At 45.6% G+C, this 26,095-nt stretch overlaps 2 protein-coding genes and 2 long non-coding RNA genes across 7 annotated transcripts in view; 1 reads left to right on the top strand and 3 right to left on the bottom strand.

Annotated features, from left to right (window-relative positions):
- The window catches only part of UNK (unk zinc finger), a 33,162-nt gene extending 19,115 nt beyond the window's left edge, over positions 1–14,047 (bottom strand). For 3 of the 4 annotated variants that reach the window (XM_082705224.1, XM_082705223.1, XM_082705225.1), the window contains exon 1: positions 13,128–13,503. In XM_082705224.1, the coding sequence (XP_082561350.1) occupies positions 13,128–13,231 (104 nt within the window). In that variant the 5' untranslated portion in view covers positions 13,232–13,503. Of the gene's footprint in view, positions 1–13,127 lie in introns of all 4 variants that reach the window. The other variant, XM_082705222.1, reaches the window with a different exon arrangement.
- Positions 1,758–12,788, bottom strand: LOC309850824. The gene is made up of 6 exons (XR_014304451.1): positions 10,295–12,788; positions 9,027–9,281; positions 8,571–8,687; positions 8,372–8,447; positions 7,787–8,021; positions 1,758–2,434 (listed from the first exon to the last, which is right to left on the bottom strand). It is a non-coding gene; the product is annotated as an uncharacterized lncRNA (long non-coding RNA).
- H3-3B (H3.3 histone B) lies at positions 13,490–19,535 on the top strand. The gene is made up of 5 exons (XM_082705288.1): positions 13,490–14,064; positions 16,949–17,277; positions 17,722–17,859; positions 17,983–18,136; positions 18,228–19,535. The coding sequence occupies exons 3-5, from the start codon at positions 17,732–17,734 to the stop codon at positions 18,354–18,356; spliced, it is 411 nt and encodes a 136-aa protein (XP_082561414.1). The 5' UTR covers positions 13,490–14,064; positions 16,949–17,277; positions 17,722–17,731; the 3' UTR covers positions 18,357–19,535.
- On the bottom strand, positions 18,671–22,881 carry LOC309850836. Its single transcript, XR_014304462.1, has 2 exons — positions 22,671–22,881; positions 18,671–22,586 (listed from the first exon to the last, which is right to left on the bottom strand). It is a non-coding gene; the product is annotated as an uncharacterized lncRNA (long non-coding RNA).
- Between the last annotated feature and the right edge of the window lie 3,214 nt (positions 22,882–26,095).

Raw genomic sequence — 26,095 nt, 5'->3', positions numbered from 1 at the left:
TCCTAAAATCTTTTCAAATCAAATATATGAAGCCTCATTAAAAAAATCAAAAGTACTGGGGCGCCTGGGTGGCTCAGTGGGTTAAGCCGCTGCCTTCGGCTCAGGTCATGATCTCAGGGTCCTGGGATCGAGCCCTGCGTCGGGCTCTCTGCTCTGCAGGGAGCCTGCTTCCCTCTCTCTCTCTCTCTCTGCCTGCCTCTCTGCCTACTTGTGATCTCTGTCTGTCAAATAAATAAATAAAATCTTAAAAAAAAAAAAATCAAAAGTACTTTCAATATTTATTGGGTTATTTTTATTTTCCAAAACTGTAAGTAACAGCAAAAAGCAGGCTATTGGAAATCTAAATTCAATCACTTGCTCCACTAACAGTGATAGCGCATAAGGGATTAATAAATTCAGAAAATTACATCACCCCCGAAGGAGGTGTTATATCAAGCTTGTATCAAGCATTCAACTGCTACCAGTTCAATTTCCAGCTAAACCTTAAATCCTATTCCACTCTAACTTAATAGATTTATCAGTGTGGGTGTTTCACACAAAGAGAATTTAAATAAACAGAAAAGTATCAGAAGTGACAGAAAAACTACATATGTTGGGGCACCTTGGTGGCTCAGTGGGTTAAAGCCTCTGCTTTGGCTCAGATTATGATCCCAGGGTCCTGGGATCGAGCCCCGCATCGGGCTCTCTGCTCCACGGGGAGCCTGCTTCCTCCTCTCTCTCTCTGCCTGTCTCTCTGTCTACTTGTGATCTCTGTCAAGTAAATAAATAAAATCTTTAAAAAAAAAAAAAAAAGAAAGAAAGAAAAACTACATATGTTTAGAGGCAATGGGGAGAAAGGAGCTGGTATTCTAATCCCTATCTAGTTCCCCCACGGATTAGAGGCAATGGGGAGAAAGGAGCTGGTATTCTAATCCCTATCTAGTTCCCCCACAGATTCTAGAATAGTGTTGCATGGCCTCACTTGGGCTCTACTACTTTGCTGCCCCTGACCTATTCTCTTCCCCAACAACAAACCAGACTACAGCGGGGTCAGCAAACTTTTCCTATAAAGGACCAGTTAGTATTTTAGACCTTGAGGGCCAAGAGGCCAAACTGAGAATAACATGTACTCATAGAACAACAGAAAACAAACTTCCACATTTTTTTGATGAAATTCAAAACATAGTAATTGACTACGAGTTTTGTAGAGGCTCTAATAAGATAAGATTTGGAAAGTTAAGGTCCCTTCATCAAATTGATTACAAATGTTGGGGCGCCTGGGTGGCTCAGTGGGTTAAAGCCTCTGCCTTCGGCTCAGGTCATGATCCCGGGGTCCTGGGATAGAGCCCCACATGGGGCTCTCTGCTCAGCGGGGAGCCTGCTTCCTTCTCTCTCTTCCTGCCTCTCTGCCTACTTGTGATCTCTGTCAAATAAATAAAAAAAACTGAAAAAAAAATTGATTACAAATGTTTATCTGTTAATGCAGACTCTGTCATCAGATTTTATAAATTTCATCTTTGAAAATATCTTTTCACGGGGCGCCTGGGTGGCTCAGTCATTAACCATCTGCCTTCAGCTCAGGTCATGATCCCAGGGTCTTGGGACCAGAGCCCCATGTTGTGCTCCCTGCTCAGGGGGAAGCCGGTTTCTCCCTCTCCTACTCCCCCTGCTTGTGTTCCCTCTCTCGCTTTGTCTCTCTCTGTCAAATACATAAATAAAATCTTTAACAAAAAAAAAGAAAATGTCTTTCATAGACAGGTACTGCCCAATGCGGTTACCATTCCACAAGCGTGATTTTAATCGAGCACATTCTTCTCTTAGAAGATGGCTATAGAATTCTATTAGAGTCTTGATAGTTGCCTTTTAATCACTTCCAATCGAAGGTTTGATGTAAACTCTGTAGTTGCCAGGTAAATGGATTCTGAAATAAGGAAATTTCTTTTGCATCCACATCCAGCAGCAAGATCACTGCTGGAACAGTAGTTTGTGTTCAGAAATCATCCACAGTAACTTTGTGTAGGAATGGAAATCTTGCCTTTAAACTGAAGTGTATAAAGTAGCTTGACATGACATGATTCAAACATCAGATGTCGAAGAAACTTTACTACAACTTAAGATTTGAAAAGAGGCTGTTTGCCTTGCAATTTTAGCCTTATCAAGTATGCAGAAAAAGCCAATTTCCAAAGCTTTTCAACATTCAAGAATAGTGGCTGAGAATCATTCTTCTCACTCAGAAAAGTTTCAGCATCAGCCCTGAACTCAGGAATTTACAAGAAAACTTTACCACTGTTCAGCCATCAGACTACGGTATAGTAGGGCATACCAGAATATTCAGCTTCTCTAACAAAAAGTCATGGCATTGACTATCATGGTGAAGTCCACGAGAGGAAGTAAAGTTCATTGCTGACTCTAACAGTTCAGTAACGGTGGATTCAAATATTTTTCTGCAAAATACCTGCGGATGAATACAATGAATAAGTCTACAGGCTTTAAAGAGCTTACATTCTCAAAAGCTTTGTATATTTGGCCAGTTATATCTTTTTCTGCTCCATACCTCTATTCTTACCACCATCAGCTGGAACAGATATTAGCAGATCATACTTCAGGATGTACTGAGTTTTTAACTTTTTTGAAAATATTCTCAGCTATCATTGTTTTGTTTTTTAATTCAGCTGTCACTGTTTTAAGTAACTATTCACTGACGCTAATTCTTCAGGCACTTCAGATCAGGCACTGACTCCATGAAGGAATCAACTGAACAGTTAACAGTGACATCTGTTGACTCATCAAGAGCCGAAGGAAAACCACATGAAATCATTTGCCTGGTATTGTGACTACTGCTATTCCTCCCACAGACTTCCACATTTGAGAAGTTGTTCTTGACAAAAGGCTAATGCTTTTAAACAAGTTTGTTTGCTCAGGAGAAGTTTCTTCAGCTGCTGCAATCACACACAATGTAATTCACTCAGTATCATCAGTATCAGTATCATCAGGACGGCTTTCCTAGCTCAGCTAATCAATGAGCCACTCGAGAAACCTACTCCAGTCATAGCCTCATTTTCTTTTTTGTGAAGAAATTCTGCTGTGATGAAAACAGTCCCTTTAAGATTTCTAATTTTTTTCACCATTTCCTTCCTATGCACTGGGGCTATCATGACAACTCCTTAGTCTGGTAATGTTGATTGGTCTCACAGCACAGCTTTTACTAAGACAGCTTTGCCATCTAATTTAGTTACAAAAGAATTTACACTCCATTGTGCCCTGAAAACATGACATTCCAAAGTCCATTTTTCTCCTCCTCGCTTGTTCTGATTGGCAAGCACTGGTAATAAGGAATAAACAAAACACTGTGGTGTGCTAATACACAGCACACTGCAAACACTGAAACACTGTCACGTTTTAAGAGTAGTACACCGAACAGCAGTACCATGCAAGGAGAGTGCCATGTGCGGTTTCTGCCACAACTGCGGAATCCTGCAGTTACGGTGCAAAAACAGCTGGACAACATGGAAACCAATGGGGGTAGGGGGTTCCATTAAAGCTTTATTTCTGCATCCCCAAATGTGAAATTCACATAATTTTCATGTGTCATGAAATAATATCGATTCTTTTTCAACCATTAAAAATGTAAAAAACCATTAAAAATGTAAAACCGGGTGGCTCAGTAGGTTAAAGCGTCTGCCATCGGCTCAGGTCATGATCTCAGGGTCCTGGGATCGAGCCCCGCATCGGGCTCTCTGCTCAGCGGGGAGTCTGCTTTCCCCTTCTCTCTCTGCCTGCCTCTCTGCCTACTTGTGATCTCCCTCTGTCAAATAAATAAATAAAATCCTTAAAAAAAAAAAAAGTAAAAGCCATTCTTAGCTCACAGGCCATACAAAGACAGGCAGCAGGCTGCATTCGGCATTACGAGCTGTAGTTTGCCGACTTCTGCTCTGGAGTTGGTATTCCCCAACAGGCCATAGCCCTCCCTTCACATCCCTACACTTCTGATCATATTGCTCCTGGGGTTTGGATCCCCCTGTTGGCTTCCTCTCCATATGAGGGTTCCCTGACACAGCCCACTGGAGTTAGTCACGCTCCTTCCAGGTTTCCACTACAAGGTATGACTACAGCCCAGAGAGCCCCTAGAACAGTTGATTTCAACTGCTTTGTATGTCACCATGTCTATCATTTCTGCACCTCTGCAAGAGCTGGCCCACAGCAGATATTCAAGAGAAGTTAGAGCTTCGCAAGTGGTACAAGCCTGGTCCACAGCAGCTGTACACTAACCCACCAAACAGAAGCAATTCCGATCTCTGATTTACGTGCTTCTCCTGGAGACTTATAAACCAGTAACCTCTCCAGCTACCTTCCCCACAATGTCTGCACAGCCTTGTTCCTCACCCTGAATGCTAATTTTGAGATCAGACTCACATGCAGAATAGAAAAGTAACCAGGATTGTTCTGTAATTCCTGGGAATGTGTGGAGATCACTAGAGATATATTAAATTCCTTTTTCTTTTTCCTCCAAAAACTAAGGGGTATTATGACGACTATTTGGCAAAAACTGGGTACAAACCAAAGATTTATCAAGAAAAATTATGGAAGTATGTCACCAGACTATAACTGGGGGAGAGGGGACATAGAAGGGAAAATACATCCAGTATTACTGACATTAGAAGTTATCTTGACTTTTCTTTATTGAATTATGATTAATAACTTATAGAATTAAAACCTTTTTGTTCGTTAAGAAATTCACAATATTGCGGCACCTGGGTGGCTCAGTCGTTAAGCGTCTGCCTTTGGCTCAGATCATGATATATATATATATATGTATGTATTTATATATATAAATATATAAATACATACATATATATATATGATGGGTTGAGTGTCTGCCTTAGGCTCAGGCCATGATCCCAGGGTTCTGGGATCGAGCCCCGCATCGGACTCTTTGCTTGGTGGGGAGCCTGCTTCTCCCCCCACCCGCCCCGCCGCTGCCTGCCTCTCTGCCTACTTGTGATCTCTGTCAAATAAATAAAACCTTTAAAAAATTTTTTTAAAAAGACTAAATAAAGCTAAAATTTAATTGGCAAATATTTGGACAATTCCGAAAAAGCACTATAGGGCTATAGAGATTTGGTTTCCAAATCTCAGGTGCTCCTGGTTTAAAACATTCTCTCTGGCAGAAAAGCAAGCTCAGATAGTACTGCAAATAAAGTCAGCGTCTAATGAATCTGAGTATGTCTGAACATTTAAGGTAGGCTTTGATTCTGTAACTGACTTTTAGCCAGAGTTCATATAGTAGGATCTCAGAGCCAGTGTGTACCTCCTGGATACAACGGAACTATCCTAACACACGGAAACATAAACAGGAACCTCAAGTTTAAGTGCTACAGGCACTTACAAAAGCAAAGGCTTTCACATGGGGGCGCCGTTCATGGGAAAATGACTGCAGCCCACTCTTCACTGGGAAAGGTCTGACACCTGTGAGCCATCCTGGCCTGGAGAACTGAATGATGAATGGCCTGAATGATACAGTGCTGGCAGTCAGTCCTCCATGTCCCTACTTCCTTCTTCCTAGGACTGTGCCCTTGACCCAAAGATTTTGGAACTGATAAAACTGAGAGAAAATTCACAGAAGGTTCACTCACATCACTGATTCTGGAGAATGTATGTGAGGAGTACTGAAAACCCTGGTTCATTCTTCCCTAAATAATACCTTGACTTGGGGCGCCTGGGTGGCTCAGTGGGTTAAAGCCTCTGCCTTCGGCTCAGGTCATGATCCCAGGGTCCTGGGATCGAGCCCCACATCGGGTTCTCTGCTCAGCGGGGAGCCTGCTTCCTCCTCTCTCTCTGCCTGTCTCTCTGCCTACTTATGATCTCTGTCTGTCAAATAAATAAATAAAATCTTTAAAAGAAAAAAAAAATAATAATACCTTGACTTAATTCAGTCTTCCTGGCCTGAAAAACCCCCAATTTGATGAATGTGTGAGTATATACATTTGAATTGCTGTGTTATTTTGTACACTGTTTTCTGTAAAACAGTCTTTGGCCCTGTAAGAGCAGATCTGTTTCGTTCGGAACACCAGTCCATCATGTAGAATACAAGCAGCGGACAGAGGCTACTGGAAGAAGGGCACCTGGAGTGAAATTTGAATGGACACAGAGGGGAGGAATATGTTCTCTTAAGACAACACTGACCCACATGTACCCTATGAACTGATGAATCCACTTCAGAGTAGATGTAGCTAAAGCAGCATTTGGTTAAGGCTGTTGAAGGAGGTAGCAATGAAACTGAAAGCAGTAACTTGGGTCTTGTTCAAATATTTGTAAGAATGATACACTATGCTAAATGCCATGTGCTCTTTTAAGCACTTCACATATATTAACTCACTTAGACCTTGTAACAACTCCATGAGGTAGGTACCATTAGTATCCTCAGGAAAATGACATACAAAGAGGAAAGTCACTTGCCTAAGGTCCCACAGCTAGTAAGTGGCAGAGCTAGGCTTCAAACCCAATCAGTCTGGCCCTGCAGTCAGTACTCTTAAACACTGCACTGTTAATTACGCTTTTTTAAATTGAGCTACAAAGAAAAACAACAGTAAAGGCAGATAAGCATAAGTGATTCTCTAGAAGCTGTTCAAAATATGTTAGGGATTTTTTGTTTTTAAAGATTTTTATTTATTTGACAGAGATCACAAGTGGGCAGAGAGAGAGGGGGAAGCAGGCTCCCTCCTCAGCAAAGAGTCTGATGCAGAGCTTGATCCCAGGACCCTGGGACCATGACCTGAGCCGAAGGCAGAGGTTTTAACCCACTGAGCCACCCAGGGGCCCCTGTAAGGGAGTTTTTAACAGGCCATAATTACAATAACCATGAAATAAGTTACTAAAAATAAAAAACAAAAATGTTAACTTTAACATACTCTCCTGGAAATTTAATATTCATTTTATATATTCATTATAAAGTACTCTTTAGTTCAATCATAAAATTTAAAATTTGGATTTTTTTAAAGTAAGAAAATACAAGCATGGGCTTCTACTTTATATTTGGATAGACTGATTTACACAAATCCTAATGTGGTGGGCTACCAAATACTTGGCACCTCTAAGGAGTAAAAGTTACATCAAAAAGACATAGCAATATTCTTACCATTATTAATAAAAACTTACATATAAAAACTACTATTTGAAACTTTTACATCATAAAACACCAGGCCAAAAGATTTTCTCAACCTCTTCTTTGGTAAGCATAGATACATCTCCTCCATGGGGGTAGTTCTGTGACAAGGCCAAAATCTCACCGGAAGGTGGGCACATGGGCCTTTCCCCTCCTCATCAGCAGTCAATTTGTTAGGACTCATGTTGGCCACATGGTGTTTCAAATACTAGTAGGAAACAAATGAGTCGACTTAGGAACACAAAAAGTAAATTGTAATATAAAGAATAAGGAAAGGGATGAAACATTTCAAATAAGCTCAGATAGGACATGTTGATACTATCACAGGCCTGAGTATCTTCTTTATCTCCTAAATAAGTTGAGCCCCAGCAGGAAAAAGGTCACCTCACAGAGAACGCTATGAGATTTTTAAGTCGCTAGACTCCTTTCCATCTTCTCTTCCTCATCAGCTCTTGATACTGCTGTCAAATTCTACACACTGGCAAAGAAAAAAGGGGTGAAAGTTGAGGGATTGTATAAAGAAATAATAAAAAATTTGTGATTATTAGAACTAAAATATAGCCACTGATAGAATTTAAAATGCCTAAAACATGTGGCTCGTCCTTAAAGAAATGTCAATGTGAACATTAAAACACCATAAACTACCTGAGAGTGAAATTCATCACATTTCAGCAAGAACAACTTTCTATCTCCCACCCACCCTAGGAAGCTCAGTTCGTTTTTACACAGGCAGTGGGGACAACGTGCTTGTTCCTTACAACGGCTATCAATTCAGAGACAAAGTGAAGTACAACCACCAACATCCAGGAGTCTCAAACTTGCTGAATATGCACTTCTTATCTCAAAGGATCTCCACGGACCCAGAACACGGGTCATTCACCTAGAATGGATATAAAAGGACTGAGCTATTGAAAAGGCTGGAAAAGGGGCACCAAGGAGGTTCTCATAAACTGTAGGCTCTCCACACCAAACCATGCTGCCAAGCCCTGACAGGCCACATGAGCCTGACAGACTCTTACGTGCTGATTTTTTTAAAAAATACTTTTTAAAACAATAACTGAGATATAACTGACACAACATAAAAATTTCACAATTTTAAAGTGTACGTCTCAGTGCTTCTTAGGATATTCACCATGTTGTAGCATTACTCTCCCTATCTAATTCCAGAACATTTCCATCACCCCCCAAATGAACCCCACACCTACTATCATATGTACTGATTTTACCCACACTTTCTCCGCAGATCTCTCTGTGGCCCATGCAGGTATTTAAAGATGGCTGGCTGGTGTGAATCTACACAGTATCTCTATGGTAAGAAAACAAGAAAGCTACATTGTCCAGAAGGATACTGAACCGAAATTCTTGGCATTTTTAGCAATTACACTAATGTAATGTTTATATATTGGCTAAGAATGGCAGAGAAACTTACATTCAACATCCATCTTCACTTAACACATTAGTGTGCCCCAAATTCATCCAAGATGTTAAAAGAAGGGAAGACAATGTACTAGGATTAGCCATAACTGTCCATAGTTGCGATTTCAAACTACAGAAGATGCAAATGTAGGAAACCTCCTTTAGTACCAAGCATAGCTGGATTAAAAACAACAACAACAACGACAAAATGGAAAACTTAATCATTAAATAAATTCTGCCCCATTTGGGAAAATAATCCCTATACCAGTCCAGTATTTAAAGTAATGCAGCTTTAAATGCAACCTTACTTTTAGCATACTTGTGACCTAGAGCTTCTCCTATGAGAAAAATAACCTTTAGGCAAAGGTCTGGCGGGAAAGCCTGCGGGTATGTGGTGCTCGGGCTGCTGCAGGGTCTCATTACCTAAATGAGCTCACGGCTTCTAAGACACACAGGAAGGAGACCTCACCTTCAGGCATCAGGGTGTTGAAAGCGGGAGGAAGTAGGTCCACGAGGGTGTCTTGCTTTTGTGCACTTATCTGGGGTGCTATTTCCAGAGAAGGAGCTCCTTTATAGAGTGTGCCCAAGATGGATTTCTCTAAGTTGCTCTCAGAGTTGTCCAGCTGCCCTCACCAATAAGTCAGTCTTTGTAGGTTGATAGAAACCACCAGTCAAAGCAGATGCAAATGGATTGTGGGGAAGCCTTCTTTAGTATCTAACATAGCTGGATTAAAACAAAAAAACTTAACCATTAAGCAAATCTTCATTTTAATCATTACTTTCACAGCAAATATCAACTAGGTGCTACACTTGACTCTACCCTTAGCGTGGGCACTTAATTATTAATGGGGATTCTGTGGGCCTGAGTGAAGACCACAACGAGCTCTTAATTTTTGTCCCGTAAGAAATTAGTTCTACTTGATAAACAAGTAAACAAGATCCAGAAACATTTATTGGTAATTGAACTCATGCTTGCTGAGGTTGCCTAGCAACACTTCCAGTGACTTCTGTTGTGCAACAAGTTGTACTCTAGTAATGTATTTACAATTTTATTGCAATTTGCAATAATGATTTAAATATGTTTTCATTTCCTGGGTTTTCCAAAACACAGTCTGATGCAATCAAGTAAAATTCGGAACATTTATATGATGTATAAATTAACAAATTTGCCTCAAAATAGTTATCTATGGAAGTACTGCCACATTAACGCTGTTTAAAGATGCTCAGGAACAGTCTCTAAGTTAAAAAAAAAAAAAAAAAAAACTTGGCTAGAAGACGCTATAAAGCATTTATCCTCTACCTATAAGAAATCACCCAGTGGCCAGAAAAAGTCCAAAAAAAACCTTCACGAAACTAGAATTACATTTTTCCTTTACCTCAAGGGCATTAATAAGTTTGGGAATCAACTGCAAGCAAAGGAATCCAAAAATGATCTAATGTCTTTAAGGCTTACATCCTGTTATAGGATCAAAATAATGAGGCAGAAACCTGAATATGTTGGAGGGCATGTTTTTTTGGGTGACCTTTCAACTATACACTTAAAATAATATAACTGTTATCCAGTAAAAAAGCCAAAGTTAGCTAAATTCGTAGATAGATTTTGGAATGCAATTGCTCCAAAATTTCCCATTCATAAAACCGCTTTAATAAAACTCTTCAAATATAATATATAAGATGGACCTGTTCTGAAAACAGATGGATCAAATTCAGTTTTTATCAAATAAAAGGACAAATTACCTAGCAAGACGTCAGGTGGTTCTTGTACTGGAAGAGGACTGATACATGCACATTATCATCTGACTGCATGCATTCTAACAGCCATTTTCTAAAGGGTTGAATTCCTCTGGTCTAGCACAAGTGCCGACTATACCAAATGGCTAAAAGGATTATTTCAAAGTTTTTCTTAAAGCAAGATTATTCATGAGTTTAGGGGGAATATACCAACAAAACTATCATTCAAACTATGTTATGAATACTCCTCTTGGTTTAGGAAAAAGAGCTCAAATTCTAGGATTTTATCTGTGGGGCAAGAAGGCAAGGCAATGCCTATGGAATACTGCCTATGGAAAGGCAATATTTATTTTTGGTAGATTCAACCAAGTTTACCAAGACTGTCTGCCATTATGATGAGTGGCACTCAATTTTTAAACTTTTTTTTTGAAGTTTATTTATTTTTTAAGTAATCTCTACACCCAGTGCGGGGCTCGAACTTACAACCTCAAGATCAAGAGTCACATGCTCTGACTGAGCCAGCCAGGTGCTTCGAGTGGCACTCAGTTTTAAGAGGTTTCTTCTGGATTAGTGCAAAGATGGTTGCATAGCACGTTATCTCAAATAATATCAGGCATATAAAACACACAAAGTTAGTGTAATTTATGTACAAGTAAGTTTTAAAAAGTTAAAAAAGAAATTAACCGGTAAAAAAATACAAACATACAAAACAAAACAAACACACACACACACACAAAGGGTTTATATCTCTATTCCATAAAGGGATCTATGCAATATATAAGGCCATATTCGACTGGTACAAATTCTGGAAATTCATGTTGCAAGTGAGAATTTAAAAAATACTGGCCAGCTCAAAATCTTAAATATTAAAAGAAAAACAAAAATATTCCTGTGGTCTAACCTCTAAGGGTAACAAATGGGCTCACCTTTAAAAAAAAAAAAAAAAAAAAGAGAAAGAAAAACGAAAAGAAAATCAGTGCCAGTATGTGTACAGGTGCCAACATCTGTATCCTCAAACTCCCTGTGCTCCTAAGACCTCAGATGACAAGGAAATGAAGTTTTCCAAATCATCAAAGCTTTTGAAAGCCCATAAATCTACCAAGGAAGACAAAAGATGTCTACCTCTGATTTTCGGAAATAAAAATGCAAACATATATGCAAATGAAGACTTAACAGGAAATAAAAAGATGGGAACACCCACAACCTCCAATCACCCAGTTAAGCTTGGGCTTTCTGTTGATTTCTAAGCCACCTTGAGAGTCAAGAGTGATTACTCTGCACTTACCCCATAAGCAATGGAAAGAGATTTTAAACAAATAAGCATCAACAGAACAAAAAATCAGTTATTAACATTTACACAGATGTTGACTTGTTTCATCTGTCAATTCCAAATGGTAAGAAAACCCTTCTAATACAGATTCCACAGTCTACTCAATGACAACACAACGTACAGAGGTTGCTGAAACATAACCCCAAGTATTGTATGTTACTGAAAAATATGATGCGAGCAACCACTTTATGAAGAAGTTCCAATCATGGGAAGTCTGCAGATTTTCAAATCAAAACCATACTGTGGCTTGACCAAACCACTCAACCGATCAGAAGTCTCTAAGGTAAGATCATTTCACCAAAACCGATGGAAGGACAGCAGAAACAACTCCAGGGAGGAAGGACCCGCAAAGCAATGGCCACAGTAGAAAAGTAACAGTTAACACGAGTCCGACTGTAGCCAAGAAAAGACAGAGCTTCAACTTCTTTCAACCAATAGCAGGGAACCTCACAAAGAAACCAATATGCTTCCTAAAACCCATGTCCCCCAATCCCAGAACAGCTTCCTAACCGGGCTTACTCCGGTGAGTGACACACAGGAGCTCCTCCTGTCTCCTTTAGTTCCCTCTGCTCCCGGCTCACCGGGGGGCAGTACTGGGTGGCTCTCTAGGGCTGCCAGCCTCAGGTCCACCTGGGGCGTCCTTCTAAACACGCACAGCACCTGGGAGCCCCAAGCGGAGGCGAGGCGCGCAAGGAGCATTGGAGGCGGGGGACGGGGGGCTGGAAACCAACATTTTGCTGAACAGGAGGGCCCGCCTCTGCAGCTTGCTTTCTCCCGAGGCACCTCGCACTAGGTGGTCCTTTAACGTGCCTGGAAGGACACGAGGAGGCAGGGACCTCCCCTCAGACACAGGCAGATGCCCAGGGAGCGGGTTTTCCATCTACTGGACTCCTGCGGGGCGAGCGTCGGGGTTCCCTCTGCTACCGCACTTCGCTTGGGCCTGAAGACGCGCTCGGACCCCATCGCCCTCGGGGTCCCCGACTCAGGCCGGGTCGGCTGTCCCTGCGAGTTCCAAGCAAGAGGGGCCTCCACAGACAACATACACGGGCTTCGGGGACACAAAAGGCCTCCCGGGCACGGAACGCGGGGCGCCTGACAGAACCTCGCGCCATCCGTCATTCGCAGCGGCGGCAGGGCCGGCCCCCGGGGCGCTCATCCTGGTTCTGGGCTGGGCTTCTGATCGCCCCCCAAGGGCCTGATACTGTGGTTTTACGGTCTGAGGAACAGTTAGGCCTCACAGGCCCGGCCTGAGACGTGCGCTCTCCGCACCCCGCACTCCCGCCTTCCCCACTCAGCGGCGGGGCCCGGCTTTCCCGCCCCACGGCCCGACCAGGGGTTGGTAGCAGTTGGAGGCAGTTGGGACCGGCCCCAGCAGGTTGGAACCGGTCTGGGCCGGGCCGGAGGAGGAAGGGGGGGAGGGAGAGGCCGCCTCGCGCTCTCCCTGCGCGCGTGACTCACGCTGGCCGCTGACGTCAGGCGTGCGCGCGCGGCGGGGGGGGCTCTACGTACGTGTAGTGCTGCGGTTTCTCGGGCTGTGCCTGCAGCACCTGAGCGGTAGCGGCCGGGGGCGCCGAGGAAGCTGCGGAGCCGCCGGGCCCGGGGCCCTTCGACATGGTCCTGTCTTCCTGCCTCTTCGCCGCTCCCCTTTTATTATTCAGTCTGCGCGGTCCGCGCCGAGGACCCAGTGCGCCTGCGCCGCGCCACGAGAACGTGAAGACCCCCCGCACGGCAGCAAGGGTTGCTGGGAGTTGTGGTCCTCCTTTCGGCTGGAATTTTACCGTCGGCAGAGGGTTGCTGCCAAAGGAATGGACCACAATACCCAGGGATCCTTGCGGACGGTGTCCCGGATGCTCAGGGCCCGCCACGGCTTGTGGGGATTGCAGTCCTGCTGCGTCCCTGCTTCTTAAGAGTGCGTTTCCAGTGTCGTAGGAGAGCTTTCCTTGAAACTGGAGCCTCTGCAGTGGAAAGGGCCCGCAGCTAGAGAGGCCCTGACGATCTCTGTGAAACAGTCCAAGTGTAGTTTCACCACCAACAGTGTAATAATTGTCTCGCCACCAGACTTACAAGGTCTTAGGTTCAATGCTGATGCCGGCCCCAGCCGTGCTTCAGAATCTGTATTGTCCGTTCTTAGCTCTGGGCCTTTGTGCTGCAGGCACCTGCAGTCCGCCAACATCCTCTTCATGCCTGCGACCAGGCTAACGGGGGAGGCATGAAGGAAAGTCTGCCTACCAGAAGTCAGCCTGAGAAATCTTTGCTAAAGTAGAGCTGCACGACGCAGTACTCCGTTCCCGCGCCTTTGCTGAGACGCGCGTAAACCTTTACCAACCCTGAAACCTGGAACTCCACGGCTTGGGTCCCTCCCCAGCTCGACGCCTGGCCTGACCGACTTGTTTCCAGTACGTTAGAGGCCAAGGACGAATTTAATCTCCGTCTAGAACAGTCTCAGGTACACTAGCAAGTTGCAGGGGTGTTGAGAAGCGTCGCCTAGTGTCCAGAGGCCGAGCCTGGGGTTGAGTCGGGGGTGCGGTTGATGACCCACTGCAGTTTCCTGCTCCGGAAGTCAGCTTTTATGGGTTTTCCGAGCCCGATTCCCACTCGTCGGGCGAAGTTCTTCACTGTGTGGCTCTTGTCAAATCAGCCAATTCCACCTTTATGAGGGTTTTTTTTTTTTTAAGATTTTATTTATTTGACAGAGATCACAAGTAGGCAGAGAGGCAGGCAGAGAGGAAGGAAAGCAGGTTCCCTACCGAGCAGAGAGCCAGATGGGGGGCTCTATCCCAGGACCCTGGGATCTTGACCTGAGCCAAAGGCTGAGGCTTTAACACACTGAGCCACCCAGGCGCCCCCCCCCCCTTATGAAGTTCTTCATAGATAAAATATTGACGCTTGTCATTTAACTTTGCTTTCCATAATGAATCTATTTAAATCCCATGTGTTTAAGATTGATTTATATTTGATTAGATAGGTTAACTAGTCTAGTGATTGTCACGTTAAAGAGAAATGTTCCCAATTAACCTTAGGGATGCGGGAGGGTGGAGTGAATGGAAAACTGTTAATGTTTGAGAATGACACTTATTTTATTTAGTCCCCAGTAACCTCACATCAGAAGCCAAACTGTCAGCCCACAAAGTTGAGAAACTAGTATTTCCTAAACAGGCCAAATCAATTGTTTAACCACTAGGGGCGTGTGAAGATGAAAAATTCCAAAAGGACAAATAAAAGTTGTAGTGTATTGTTTTAACGCTATTATTAAATCCAAGTAATTGACTTGTATGTTATCCCCAAAATACCTAAGCGCGATGTGAATGAAGAAATAGAGTTCACAGCACTAGGCTTTAAGTAAGCTGTATACCATAAGCTTCAAAATGAGTGTGGACTGGTAAAATTGGAGATGATATCATCCAAACTGTTTAATTTACAAAAGAGGAAACCGAAACTCAGAAAAGTAACTTGCACAGAGTTACTCAGCAAGCCCATGCCAGAACAGGAACTAGGATAGTAGCCTACATGCTGCATCACATTCCACATTGTTTTGATTGTATAAACATTTTTAGTTCTTTCCCATTTCCTGTGTTGCTTTTCCTCTCCTGTGCTAACTTAGGAAAAAGAAAAAGCTGTATGACAGCCGAGTAAGGACAAACTATTCCCACGAATGGTCCTTTAAGTGGATGAATGTAAATCTTTACCTAGTTTTTGCTGGAGCAATTAGTTCTCCTCTAGTAATCAGCCAAACTACAAGAAAGAAAACAAAACTGGAGTGTCTGTCCTCTGGAGGCTTGGGACAGACAGGATTCTGGATCTTTTAGAAAATCCATGGAACACGAACGGGTTGTTAATTTAGCAACCAATTCCCTCTCCAGGCCATTTGGGCAGTCAAAAAATGTTAACAGGGTATTTTTCTGGTTACATCCCAGAACATTTGAGAGCCTTTTGTGTGGGATCTAACTAGTGCCCTGATTCTTAGCTTCCTCAGGTTCTGAGGACAGGGCAAGAGCCTCCATCTTGGTTTCTCAGCATTACATGAATGAAATGGAAAACTTAATTCCTCCCCTATTGTAAACTTTGTGCCGAAGGCAGAAATTAAAGTTCACCAAATTATCGCATAAAAGTTTACATAGGTGATATTTAAATACAAATTGTACCTGTTAAGATTGAGAGGGCAGAAATGAGAGGAATTTGGTACCAGAGATTGGGTGAAAGATATTTTTACCATAGCAGCTTCTTCATATCCAGCATTCTCCCACCCTCCACACCCCCCACCCCTGCTGCTGATACTGAGAGCAGACCTTTGATGTCACAAGTAAATTTTTGAGGTATTTGTGTTTATGTACAATAATTATTTGAGTTGAAATCCACATGTAAACGGAATTTGGATGATTTAAAGTATTCAGGGGGAAAAAATTCAGTAAACCCAGAGTGGGAACTTTGGAATAAAATGCACAAAACTCTACTTTCGTTTTCTGAGTTTTGTTTGGCTGGTCTCAAACTTTACCCTGCTTTGGTATTCTATATGCCTGTATCATCAGGAGAACTGAACATTACAATCTATCAAAGACATTTATTTAGGCAAAAGTAGGGATTACCATTTTTATACATTTGTCGTGTTTCTTAGAAGTTATGACAATGTACCATTAAATACAAGGGCACGTGTTAATTTCATTTTCTTCTGTTTAGAAGGACATGTACATTTAGAATGGACATGTAAATGTTGTACTAGGACTATGTCCATTTTGTCTGCAGTCATTTCATTCAGTTGAATTACATAATTCAAAAAAATGTTGCTTAGAAGGCTACTTCCTTAAGCTATTGAAATCACAAAATATTTTGTGATAGCCTAAGAATGTACAAAACAGTTCTTATAAAACCATACACTGACATATTTTTTGTCTATTATTTACCCCTATCTACACCAACAAAAGAACTGCTTTTTGCTTAAAATGTATATGCGTGATACATGAAATACTTGGTGTCACAACATGATTTGCTGAATTCTAATTCTTTTACTCTATGTACGTAACTATCAATATGGGAAAGTAAATAGTCACAGGAACACATTTTATTTTACATTGGAAAACATTTATAAGAATTTCCCTGAAGTAATCTCTCCTCCTGCATTTTATTGGCGAGATGCGAATTTGGTTGGATTCCTAACCATCCAGACCCTGAAGTCCTCATACAGACCAATGCAATTCATTTGCATTGACTTTCTATTGTAGAGCTTTGGAACCAAGGGAAGGATCCAAACATAGCTTCATTTTATCCAATCAGAAGAGCCGCTTCGTGCTAACCTCTGATTCGTCCATTCCTCTTTGCATTCATCCAATCATTAGGCCACTTTAACAGCCAATCAGCGGCCTAGATGCCCACCAATCCGGGAGCGGGGCCGAAGCACGGCCTTTGTGTCGGGGATGTCAGCGCGTCGGCGAAAGCTCCCGCCAATAGAAAAAGTCGTTGGTGTATGCAAATGAGGCCCCTATGACGCAGGGACGCAGCGTGAAGCGTGGGTATAAAAGCGGAGGCAAAGGGGGGGTTTGGAGCACAGAGCGGTTTGGTCGGTCGTTGAAGGGTCTTCTTTTTCCTTGCTCGGCGACTGCGGCTCTTTACTGGGCAGCAGGAGCAGCGCGGCGGTCGAAGAAGCGATCTAAGACTTCGGCATTGGGTAAGCGTTGGCGGGTTTGTTCGTGGTTCGAGGCCCCGTCGGCCGTTAATGCCGCGGGCCTCAGCCGTTGGGAGCGGAGTGCTGGCTGGTGCGGGCTGCTGGCGTCGGGTGTGGGTCCGGGAGGTTTTCCCTTGGGGCTTCGTTCCGGAACCGCGTCTCCGCCTCTTTGCCCGGTGGTGATTCAGAGGTCCTGACGCCGGGTTCCGGGCAAGCGGGGCCTCCGCCCGTCGAGGAGGGGAAGTGACTCCTCCCCGCACCCCCCCTCCCGGGGGAGGCTGCTGCCGTTCCTCGCAGCCTGAGTCATTAGGGGAGGGGGAGGAGGCGGCGGCCCCGGGCCATCTGCCGCGGTGAAGAGGCGGGAGGGCAGGAGCGCCGAGCCCGTCCCCCCGTGACCCCCCAGGGGGACGAGCGCCGGGGCCCCGGAATCACGGATGTCTTCCTTAGGTAAAAGAAAATGGCCCGAACCAAGCAGACTGCCCGTAAATCCACGGGTGGGAAAGCGCCCCGCAAACAGCTGGCCACTAAAGCCGCCCGGAAAAGCGCCCCTTCTACCGGTGGGGTGAAAAAACCTCATCGCTACAGGTAGGCGAGGCGGCAGGCAGACAATGACGGGGCGGCGCGCGGCCCGTGCGGGAGCGCGTCCTGGGGCTGGCGCCGCGCTCTGTCTGTCCCGGGTGTCCGCTTACACTCCCCTGCTCGCTGCAGGCCCGGGACCGTGGCGCTTCGGGAGATCCGTCGTTACCAGAAATCCACCGAGCTTCTGATCCGGAAGCTGCCTTTCCAGAGGTTGGTGAGGGAGATCGCCCAGGATTTCAAAACCGATCTGAGGTTTCAGAGCGCCGCCATTGGCGCGCTTCAGGTAAGGCGAGCGCGGCTGTGTAGGGTCGGAGGGCTCGTGCGTGGCTTCTCCTCCGCGAAGAGTTTAATAGTGTGGCTCTTGTCCTCAACAGGAGGCCAGTGAAGCGTACCTGGTGGGTTTATTTGAAGATACTAATCTGTGTGCCATCCACGCTAAGAGAGTCACCATCATGCCCAAAGACATCCAGTTGGCTCGCCGGATACGGGGAGAGAGAGCTTAAGTGAAGGCAGTTTTTATGGTGTTTTGTAGTAAATTCTGTAAAATACTTTGGTTTAATTTGTGACTTTTTTTGTAAGAAATTGTTTATAATATGTTGCATTTGTACTTAAGTCATTCCATCTTTCACTCAGGATGAATGCGAAAAGTGACTGTTCACAGACCTCAGTGATGTGAGCACTGTTGCTCAGGAGTGACAAGTTGCTAATATGCAGAAGGGATGGGTGATACTTCTTGCTTCTCATGATGCATGTTTCTGTATGTTAATGACTTGTTGGGTAGCTATTAAGGTACTAGAATTGATAAATGTGTACAGGGTCCTTTTGCAATAAAACTGGTTATGACTTGATCCAAGTGTTTAACAATTGGGGCTGTTAAGTCTGACCATACATCACTGTGATAGAATGTGGGCTTTTTCAAGGGTGAAGATACAAGTCTTAACCACAGTGTAACTTACAGTTTCCTTAAAAAAAAAAAAAAAAGGAAAAAGAAAAAAAAAGTAAACCTGGCAGCTATAGAATACACTATGTGCATTTATAATAGCTATTTTATATATTGTAGTGTCAACATTTTTAAATTAAATGTTTTACATTCACATGTGGTGGGGAGTCTTGTCATTAAGGTGTGTGTAATTTAAAGTCAAGTTGGTTTTCTCCTAACTAGACTGCACTTCTTTTCATAATAGTAAAATGCTTTGCAAATTATACCTTGCATAAGTCCTCATTCTACCACATGTTAACTAACCCTCTAGCTGATTAATGCAAACACTAATGGGGGGATTTTATTTATAAGGGCTCTAGACTATAATACCGAGTTATTCACACCAGCATCATCTGTTAATAATCTAAACTAGTTAGTGCAGCTTTTCTTTGTGTTGTGGTTGGTCTCATAACTAGGTTGAGTTCTTCTCTACCAAGAGGAAACAATACCGAAGTTCTTTTCCTTGTGGAGTTTGTATTATAATAATCCTTAGAGTAAACTTGCTGTGGGGGAGGGGCACACAACTCCAGCTTGAACCTCTGCCAATTAAGATGGTGTCGATTAGGTTACATCTGATACATGGTCCTGGGAAAATCACTATAGAGATGGCCTTCCAGGTGGTTTTTAAAAATTACCCTTCTACTGAAGTCTTCAGGTTAATTATGTATGTTGACTAAATTTACAAATAAACTTGTTTATTCAACCAAGTGTCAAAAACCTACATTTGAATATACAAAGCTTAAATACATCCATTATCTAGATTCTTTGTCTCCTGAAGTTTGAGCTTAGTTTATACCTGGTTTTGCTCGGTAGACAAAGGAACCATTTATACACAAAAATAATTTGTATTTATACAAATTATTTTAACATAAGTTTAAAACTCCTTGTTGGTCTAAGCTGCTTTTTCAGTATAAAGCTAGTTTTCTTAACCATTGATGGTATACTGTATGCATAGTATCTAGATGTCAGCAAGACATGGGCACAAGAGCCACAACGGTCATCAGACAAGCATTCTGTGTATTTGGAGCTGGTAGCTATAGAAAGATAATTGTGCCCTCATAAAGTAGCTTCGTTTTTAAAAAATGTTTGGTTTCAAATTCAAGGGACTTAGGGAGAGAGGCCAGCTAGAATAGGTTTGATTCTTGGCAACTTAATGAGCCTCCGTGACGCATCAGAGGTGGAGTCCAATATAAAAAGAGCTGGTTTTCTAGAACGTTCATTGTAACCAGCTCTGGAACAGTGACTTCCCAGTTGTGATGATCCAACATTGTGCTGCTGAAGGACATTGCGATCCTGGACGGCCTAATGGGGAGTGTACCTGGCAGTGTCGAGTTCGAAGAGACTTCACTACGGTGATGTCAGTTTGTTGAGTTCACTAGTTGTGATGACCCAAGTAAGGTGACACTTGAACCTTCTCCCCCAGCGCATCTTCCCTACATCTGACGTAGAGGTCTGTGGATTTTACTGGGCAGCTGGGAATTTGCTGCTTTAAATAGTGCAGCTTGTGCTTCCAGACTTGCTTGAGCATTCTTAACCCAGAAGGCAAAAATATCTTTTGGTTCTAGGAAGCTGCCCACACAGGATAACCCTGGGTTTAGGTGATGGAACAATCTGTAAGGAGAAAGGCAAAAGCTGGAGCTGATGAAGGTATCCTGTGCCCTTGATGGATGAGACAAAAATAAAGTTTTTGAAGTTGAGACTATTTCTTCTTGTTAGTGGTCTTCATTTGAATTGATAACTTTTATTTCACAAAATTTGCTGTGGGGAAATGCCTGGAAAATTGCTTTCTGACTCCTGGGCCGGGGTGGGGGGTGCTTTCAGTAATGACAGGCAGACCCCCTATTCTGAAAGGTGATACGTGTCACAATTTGCTTTGGACGGCCAAGTGATGCCTGGTGAACCTTATGAGGGTGACCCCCATTGCTCTCCCTCCGTGCTCCGTCCTGTCTCACCTTTCACTCCCTCTTTTCTCTGCCAGGCAAACTTAATGTAAGTGTGCACCCGTGGGCCCATGCTGCTGGATTGTAAAATACCCCTGCTTCATCCGTAAGCTGGTCAGTAGGTAGACTAGATGATTTAGACAACAAACAGAAGTTACATCCTATTTACAGAATTTAAGGTGGTATGGAAGAAAACCACCAGAGAGGCAAGGACGTCGAACCTGGCTGACTTCCGGAGATCTGCCCATACATAACAAGTCAACTGGTCCCTGTCACCCTGCCAGAAAGGAAGGAGAGCAGTTGGGAGAGAGGCCAGCAAGAACCATCCTATGCCCCTTGCCAGGCCTCCCCAACCCCCTAGGGGCCTCTGCTGCCGCCTGACCAACGTCTCCTATACAAGTGTAGAGAGAGAAACCCTGAGCCCACTGCTGGACTGGAAATGTCTTTCCCACTCATGTCCTCAGTCACTCCTCAGGGCTCTTCCCTACTTGGCTCCTTGAAAGGACTGCCTCTTGCCTGGTGGGCACATTGGGGCGGGGGTCTCTGGGAAAGCAGGCCCCTCTGGGTCACTTTCAGGTAGGGTAGTAGAGGGTAGATGCAGTCCAGCTAGCTGTCTGCCACTGGGCTGGTGGGAGACTCGGGCTTGCCCTTCATTTCCTGCCGACAGGGCCATCCTGTGTTCAGGGCAACAGCTGAGGGCCAGAGATCAGACGCTCAGGCCTGTGGCCAACCTTGCCTGCCATGGACAAGGGCGAGGTGTGCAGTTTTCACCACACCCATCTGCAGCTGTTTTGTCTCTGGTGGTGCTGTGGTCCACTGGGCCCAAGAGCCTTGAGACCCCACCCTGCACATCCGGTCCCCACCCGGACCTCCCCATCCCTTGGGTTGGGAGCACTTCATAGCCACTTCACTGAGGCGATCACAGCCCGCATCCCACAGTCAGTCCCACCTCAGGCACTGGGAGACGAGCGCAGTTGGCTTGCCTTGTTGGGGCCCCACAGCCTCTTCCTTCCCTCAGCCCAATGGTAGTCCCACCTGCCCCTGTGGACATTCCTCAGGGATGTCCATCCAGCTGGGCCTGGCTTTTGGCCAGGAACTTCAGCACAAACAGCTGGCCTTCCAGCTGCCCTCCTGAGGCCAAGGCTAGGGGAAAGAAGGAAGAGCCAAGCCCCTGCCCAGGCTGCCGACCCAAATCCCAAACCACCCCCAGGGAGAAGGCTGAAAGTGCCCTCGTGGGCCAGATGGCTGCCCTTCTGGCTCCCTGAGCCCTTTGTCAGCACGTATGGAGAATGAGCAAGGCTGTAGGCCCAGGTGAGTGCAGCTGGGACAGCTTTGAGTTTATACATAAGAGGGCTGTGCTGTAAGGCAGGACCAGAGCCTCTGTCCTCCCTCCTGGGGGTCCTTATTCTCCATGGCTCTGCTAACGGCCCAGCAGCCCCTGGCAGTGAGGGGTCCCACCATTGTTCCAAACAGCATCATAGAACTTCTCTGTGATGTGCCGCCTGCCCTTTCTGGTGTCCTTGCTTGAGCATCATGCCTGATGTTTGCCAGGGCCAGGACTGTCGGCCAGGCAGCATTTCTTAGTCTTCTGCCCTGAGCAGAGGACCTTCCTTCTCCACCATCGCCTTTCCCCAGGGAGGGAGCTAAGAGTTCTGCAGTCACCTTCTCTACCAGGGAGGCAAGGGCAGGGGAGCTTTGGTGAGGCTGTGATCCCTGAAAGGGCTTTAAGATTATTATACATGACTTGGAAAGGGTGCCAGCGTCTGGGGTCTTCTTCCAGACAGCTGCCAGCTCTCGTTCAGAAAGCTGTAGCTCTGGAATGCACATAGTGGAATGGAGGGTGGCCAGAAAGGGAGAAGCCCATCTCAGGCACCAGCAATACTACTGACAAGAAGGACTCTGGGGTTCACCTGGGTGGCTCAGTGGGTTAAAGCCTCTCCTCTGCCTTTGGCTCAGGTCATGATCTCAGGGTCCTGGGATCGAGCCCCACATCAGGATCTCTACTCGGCGGGGAGCCTGCCTCCCTCTCTTTCTCTGCCTGTCTCTCTACCTACTTGTGATCTCTCTCTGTCAAATAAATAAAATCTTAAAAAAAAAAAAAAAAAAAAAGGAAGAAAGGCTCTGGGAAGGGAGGCTGGTGGGCTGCAAGCTTAGGGGGCTTTGGGTGGCGTTTTGCTGAGGGGTGTGTGAGGGACCGTGCACATCCCCATGGAGGTGATACCCGGGCTCCATTAGTCCCCACTCCTCTGCTACCCTCTCTGTTAGACATGCTGGGCCTCAGGACCTTGCCCCACAAGCTCCTCACCACCTAGTACTGTGCCAAGAGCATCAGCAGAGGGGACAGGATGGATGGGGTTGGGTCCAAGGCCCAGGCATCATGGGCCTGAGGGTCTTGCTACATCCTGGAGCTCCCCTCCCTGACCGGCCAATCTCAGTCCTCGTGCCCATCCGCTATGGCCTGGAGGCCCGGACCAGCTGCAGCACCCAGTGTGAAGAGATGGCTGTGGCCCTAAGCTGTCCCCTGCATCCCGTGAGTCTGGATTTCTCCCTGACCATTGGCATGGTGGTCATCAGCCTAGAGGGTGGGAACTTCAAGGACACGGTAGGAGCATCAAATAAAGACAAGGCCTGGGGACGTCTAGGTGACTCATTTGGTGACGCCTCTGCCTTCGGCTCAGGTCGTGATTTCAGGCTCTTGGGAGCGAGTCCTGCATTGGTCTCCTTGTTCAGCATGAAGTCTGCTTCTCCCTCTGCCTGCTGCTCCCCCTGTTAGTGCTCTCTCTGTCAAATAAATAAATGTTTAAAAAAGAAAGAAAGAAAGAAAAGACAAAGCCTGAAGCTGGCCCCTCTTAGCAGGAGCATCGGAGGCCAGAGAGGGACAAGAAGCTCCCAATGTTCTGAAGGCAAGGCCTGAGCCTCGCTTGCTTTTGGAGTCATGCCTGGCACCCAGCAGAGGCTCCGGACGTGTTTGCTGACCAGCCCGGATGGCCCTGGCAGCCCCACAGCACAGCTGGCTGGATCTGCTCCTGGCACGGGGAGGGAGCAAAGAATCAGCCCAGTTCCCAAGAGCTTTGGGTCCTGCCCTGGCTTCCGAATTGGGAGTGTTCTGTGTAGAAATTGGGGCTGCCGCGGTCTGAGAGAGCAGCCGCCTCCTCCTCCCCCGCCCCCCACAATCCCTTATTTCAATGTGAGCTTTATGTCTTCACACCTTACTGCACGGGAGCTGTAGCTGGTTAGGATGCTCCGGGGGACAGGTGGTGACTGAGAAGACAGGCTCAGGGGCAGCTGGGCTCAGGTTCAAGACCCAGCTCTCCCATTGGGATGAGTTCCTTCACCCATCTGTGCTCCCCTATCTGTAAAAGTGGGAATAAACACAGTTACTACCTAATAGGCTTGTAAGGATTCAATGAAATAACCTGTGCAAAGCCTGGTGACCAAAAATATTTGACAATAGAAGTCAAGGGCACTGACCAATCAGAGCACAGCCTGGTAGTAAACAACCAGCGCCACTGCCCGGGGCTCTGATACTGGGCTTTGATCACGAGCTCTGATACCAGAGCTCACCACAAAGCTCGAGGTTAGTAGTATCAATATTACAGAAGTGGTTATCGTTAATATTGCTGAAGGGCAAAGGTGTTCCAAATCAGGAGACAGGTCAACCCTCTGGGAACAATCACAAAAAGAAGCTCCCAGAATGAACGAGAGGGTGGGCCGTCTGCATTTTCAGAGACGAAGTCTGTAGATATTAGAGCGAGAGATGTGGACCCAAGTCCCATCAGGGAAACAGGCTGTCCTTGCAACTGAGGAACCAGAGCGGCAGGGAGCCCAGAGACCTCAGTCGCATGAAAAACTGGGTCTAGCAGGGAGGATCCACGGGTGAAGAAGTGGGCGTGAAGATAGCCACGGACTCCGGCAAAGAAGAGGCGTCTCCAGAGGCCCTGTCCTCAGTCAGGAGCCAGTTGGCGCTACGGCCTGGACCGATGTGTGTCAGCGACCTCTAGGCCTGCCTCAGCCACTGGGCTTCTGGCTGGCATGCTGCGGGTCCCATCACTGGACAGTATATCCCCATGGTGGGAATCCCTGGGAATTCTCTCATGATGCCTCAGTCCTGCGAGACAGTTGCCTCTGGCTGTGCTGATACTGGGGAGTTTTCAGCCGGCAGAGCAGAGGACAGACTTTGGCTGGGGATGCAGTGTCCCCACGAAGGTGCCACCTCCCGTGAGGTGCTGTCACATCTGGCCGGGGAAATGGGAGGGAGGGTGAAAAGTCAGGGGCAGACTTCCTTCCGAACAGATTTCACGGAACATGCTAGATAGGACTCAGAAACCGAGAGTGAACACATCTTCCAAATGAAAATCAATGTTTCAGAGTTCATCGGCGAGCAAACAGGAGCACTGACCCTCCGTTAAAGCCAAGTTCTCCGAGAACAACCAAAACAATACAAATAACGAACCTTGGGCAAATAGGTGTGTTTTCAAGCAAACTGACACAAAGGAAATAAAAAAGAGAGAGGCCGCACAGGGATTAGGAGCCTTCCTCTCCCTCCCTCCCTCAGATAGCGCTTTCCTCCTGCAGAGCCCTTAGCCAGAGGGAGCCAGATTGTGTCTTCCTCTCCCAGAGAGCACCAGCACCTTTTATCTTTTATCTGGCCAATTGCACAGGACAGTCCATGATATCTGTTGAATTAATGGATGACTGATGATAACAGCAAACGTTTATTCTGTGCTTACTAAGTGCCAGGTGCTGGGCTGGGCCCTCTTAGAAGATAAGCTCATTAGGCTTTTCTTTTTTTATTTTTAAAAAGGAAATCACCTTTTATTTATTTATTTTTAAAGATTTTATTTATTTATTTGACAGACAGAGATCACAAGTAGGCAGAGAGGCAGGCTGAAAGAGAGGAAGAAGCAGGCTCCCTGCCGAGCAGAGAGCCTGATGTGGGACTCGATCCCAGGGTCCTGGGATCATGACCTGAGCCGAAGGCAGAGGCTTAACCCACTGAGTCACCCAGGCACCCCTCATTAGGCTTTTCTACCACGGCAATCACTAGCCCCATTTCACAGGTAAGAGACTGAGGCTCAGAGAGGTGCAGTCATCTGCCTGAAATCACGCAAATCTCAGATCACACAGATAGTCAGAGATTTGGGCAGAGATCTGGGCGCAGAACTATGAGACATCAAAGCTCAGGCGGGTCAAGGATTCACAGAGGAGTTGCTTTCACAGAGGAGTGCAGACCACGCTTCTCGCTTCTCGGAGAGTGGTGCCCCCTGGAAGGTGTGGTTTGTGAGTTTAATCCCATTTCAACTGGCCTCAAGGGCCACTGATC

Source organism: Mustela nivalis (assembly GCF_964662115.1).
Source record: "Mustela nivalis genome assembly, chromosome: 17".
Classification (NCBI taxonomy): Eukaryota; Metazoa; Chordata; class Mammalia; order Carnivora; family Mustelidae; genus Mustela; species Mustela nivalis.
Note: the sequence above shows the minus strand (reverse complement) of the source record. Positions and strands in the feature narration are given on the sequence as shown.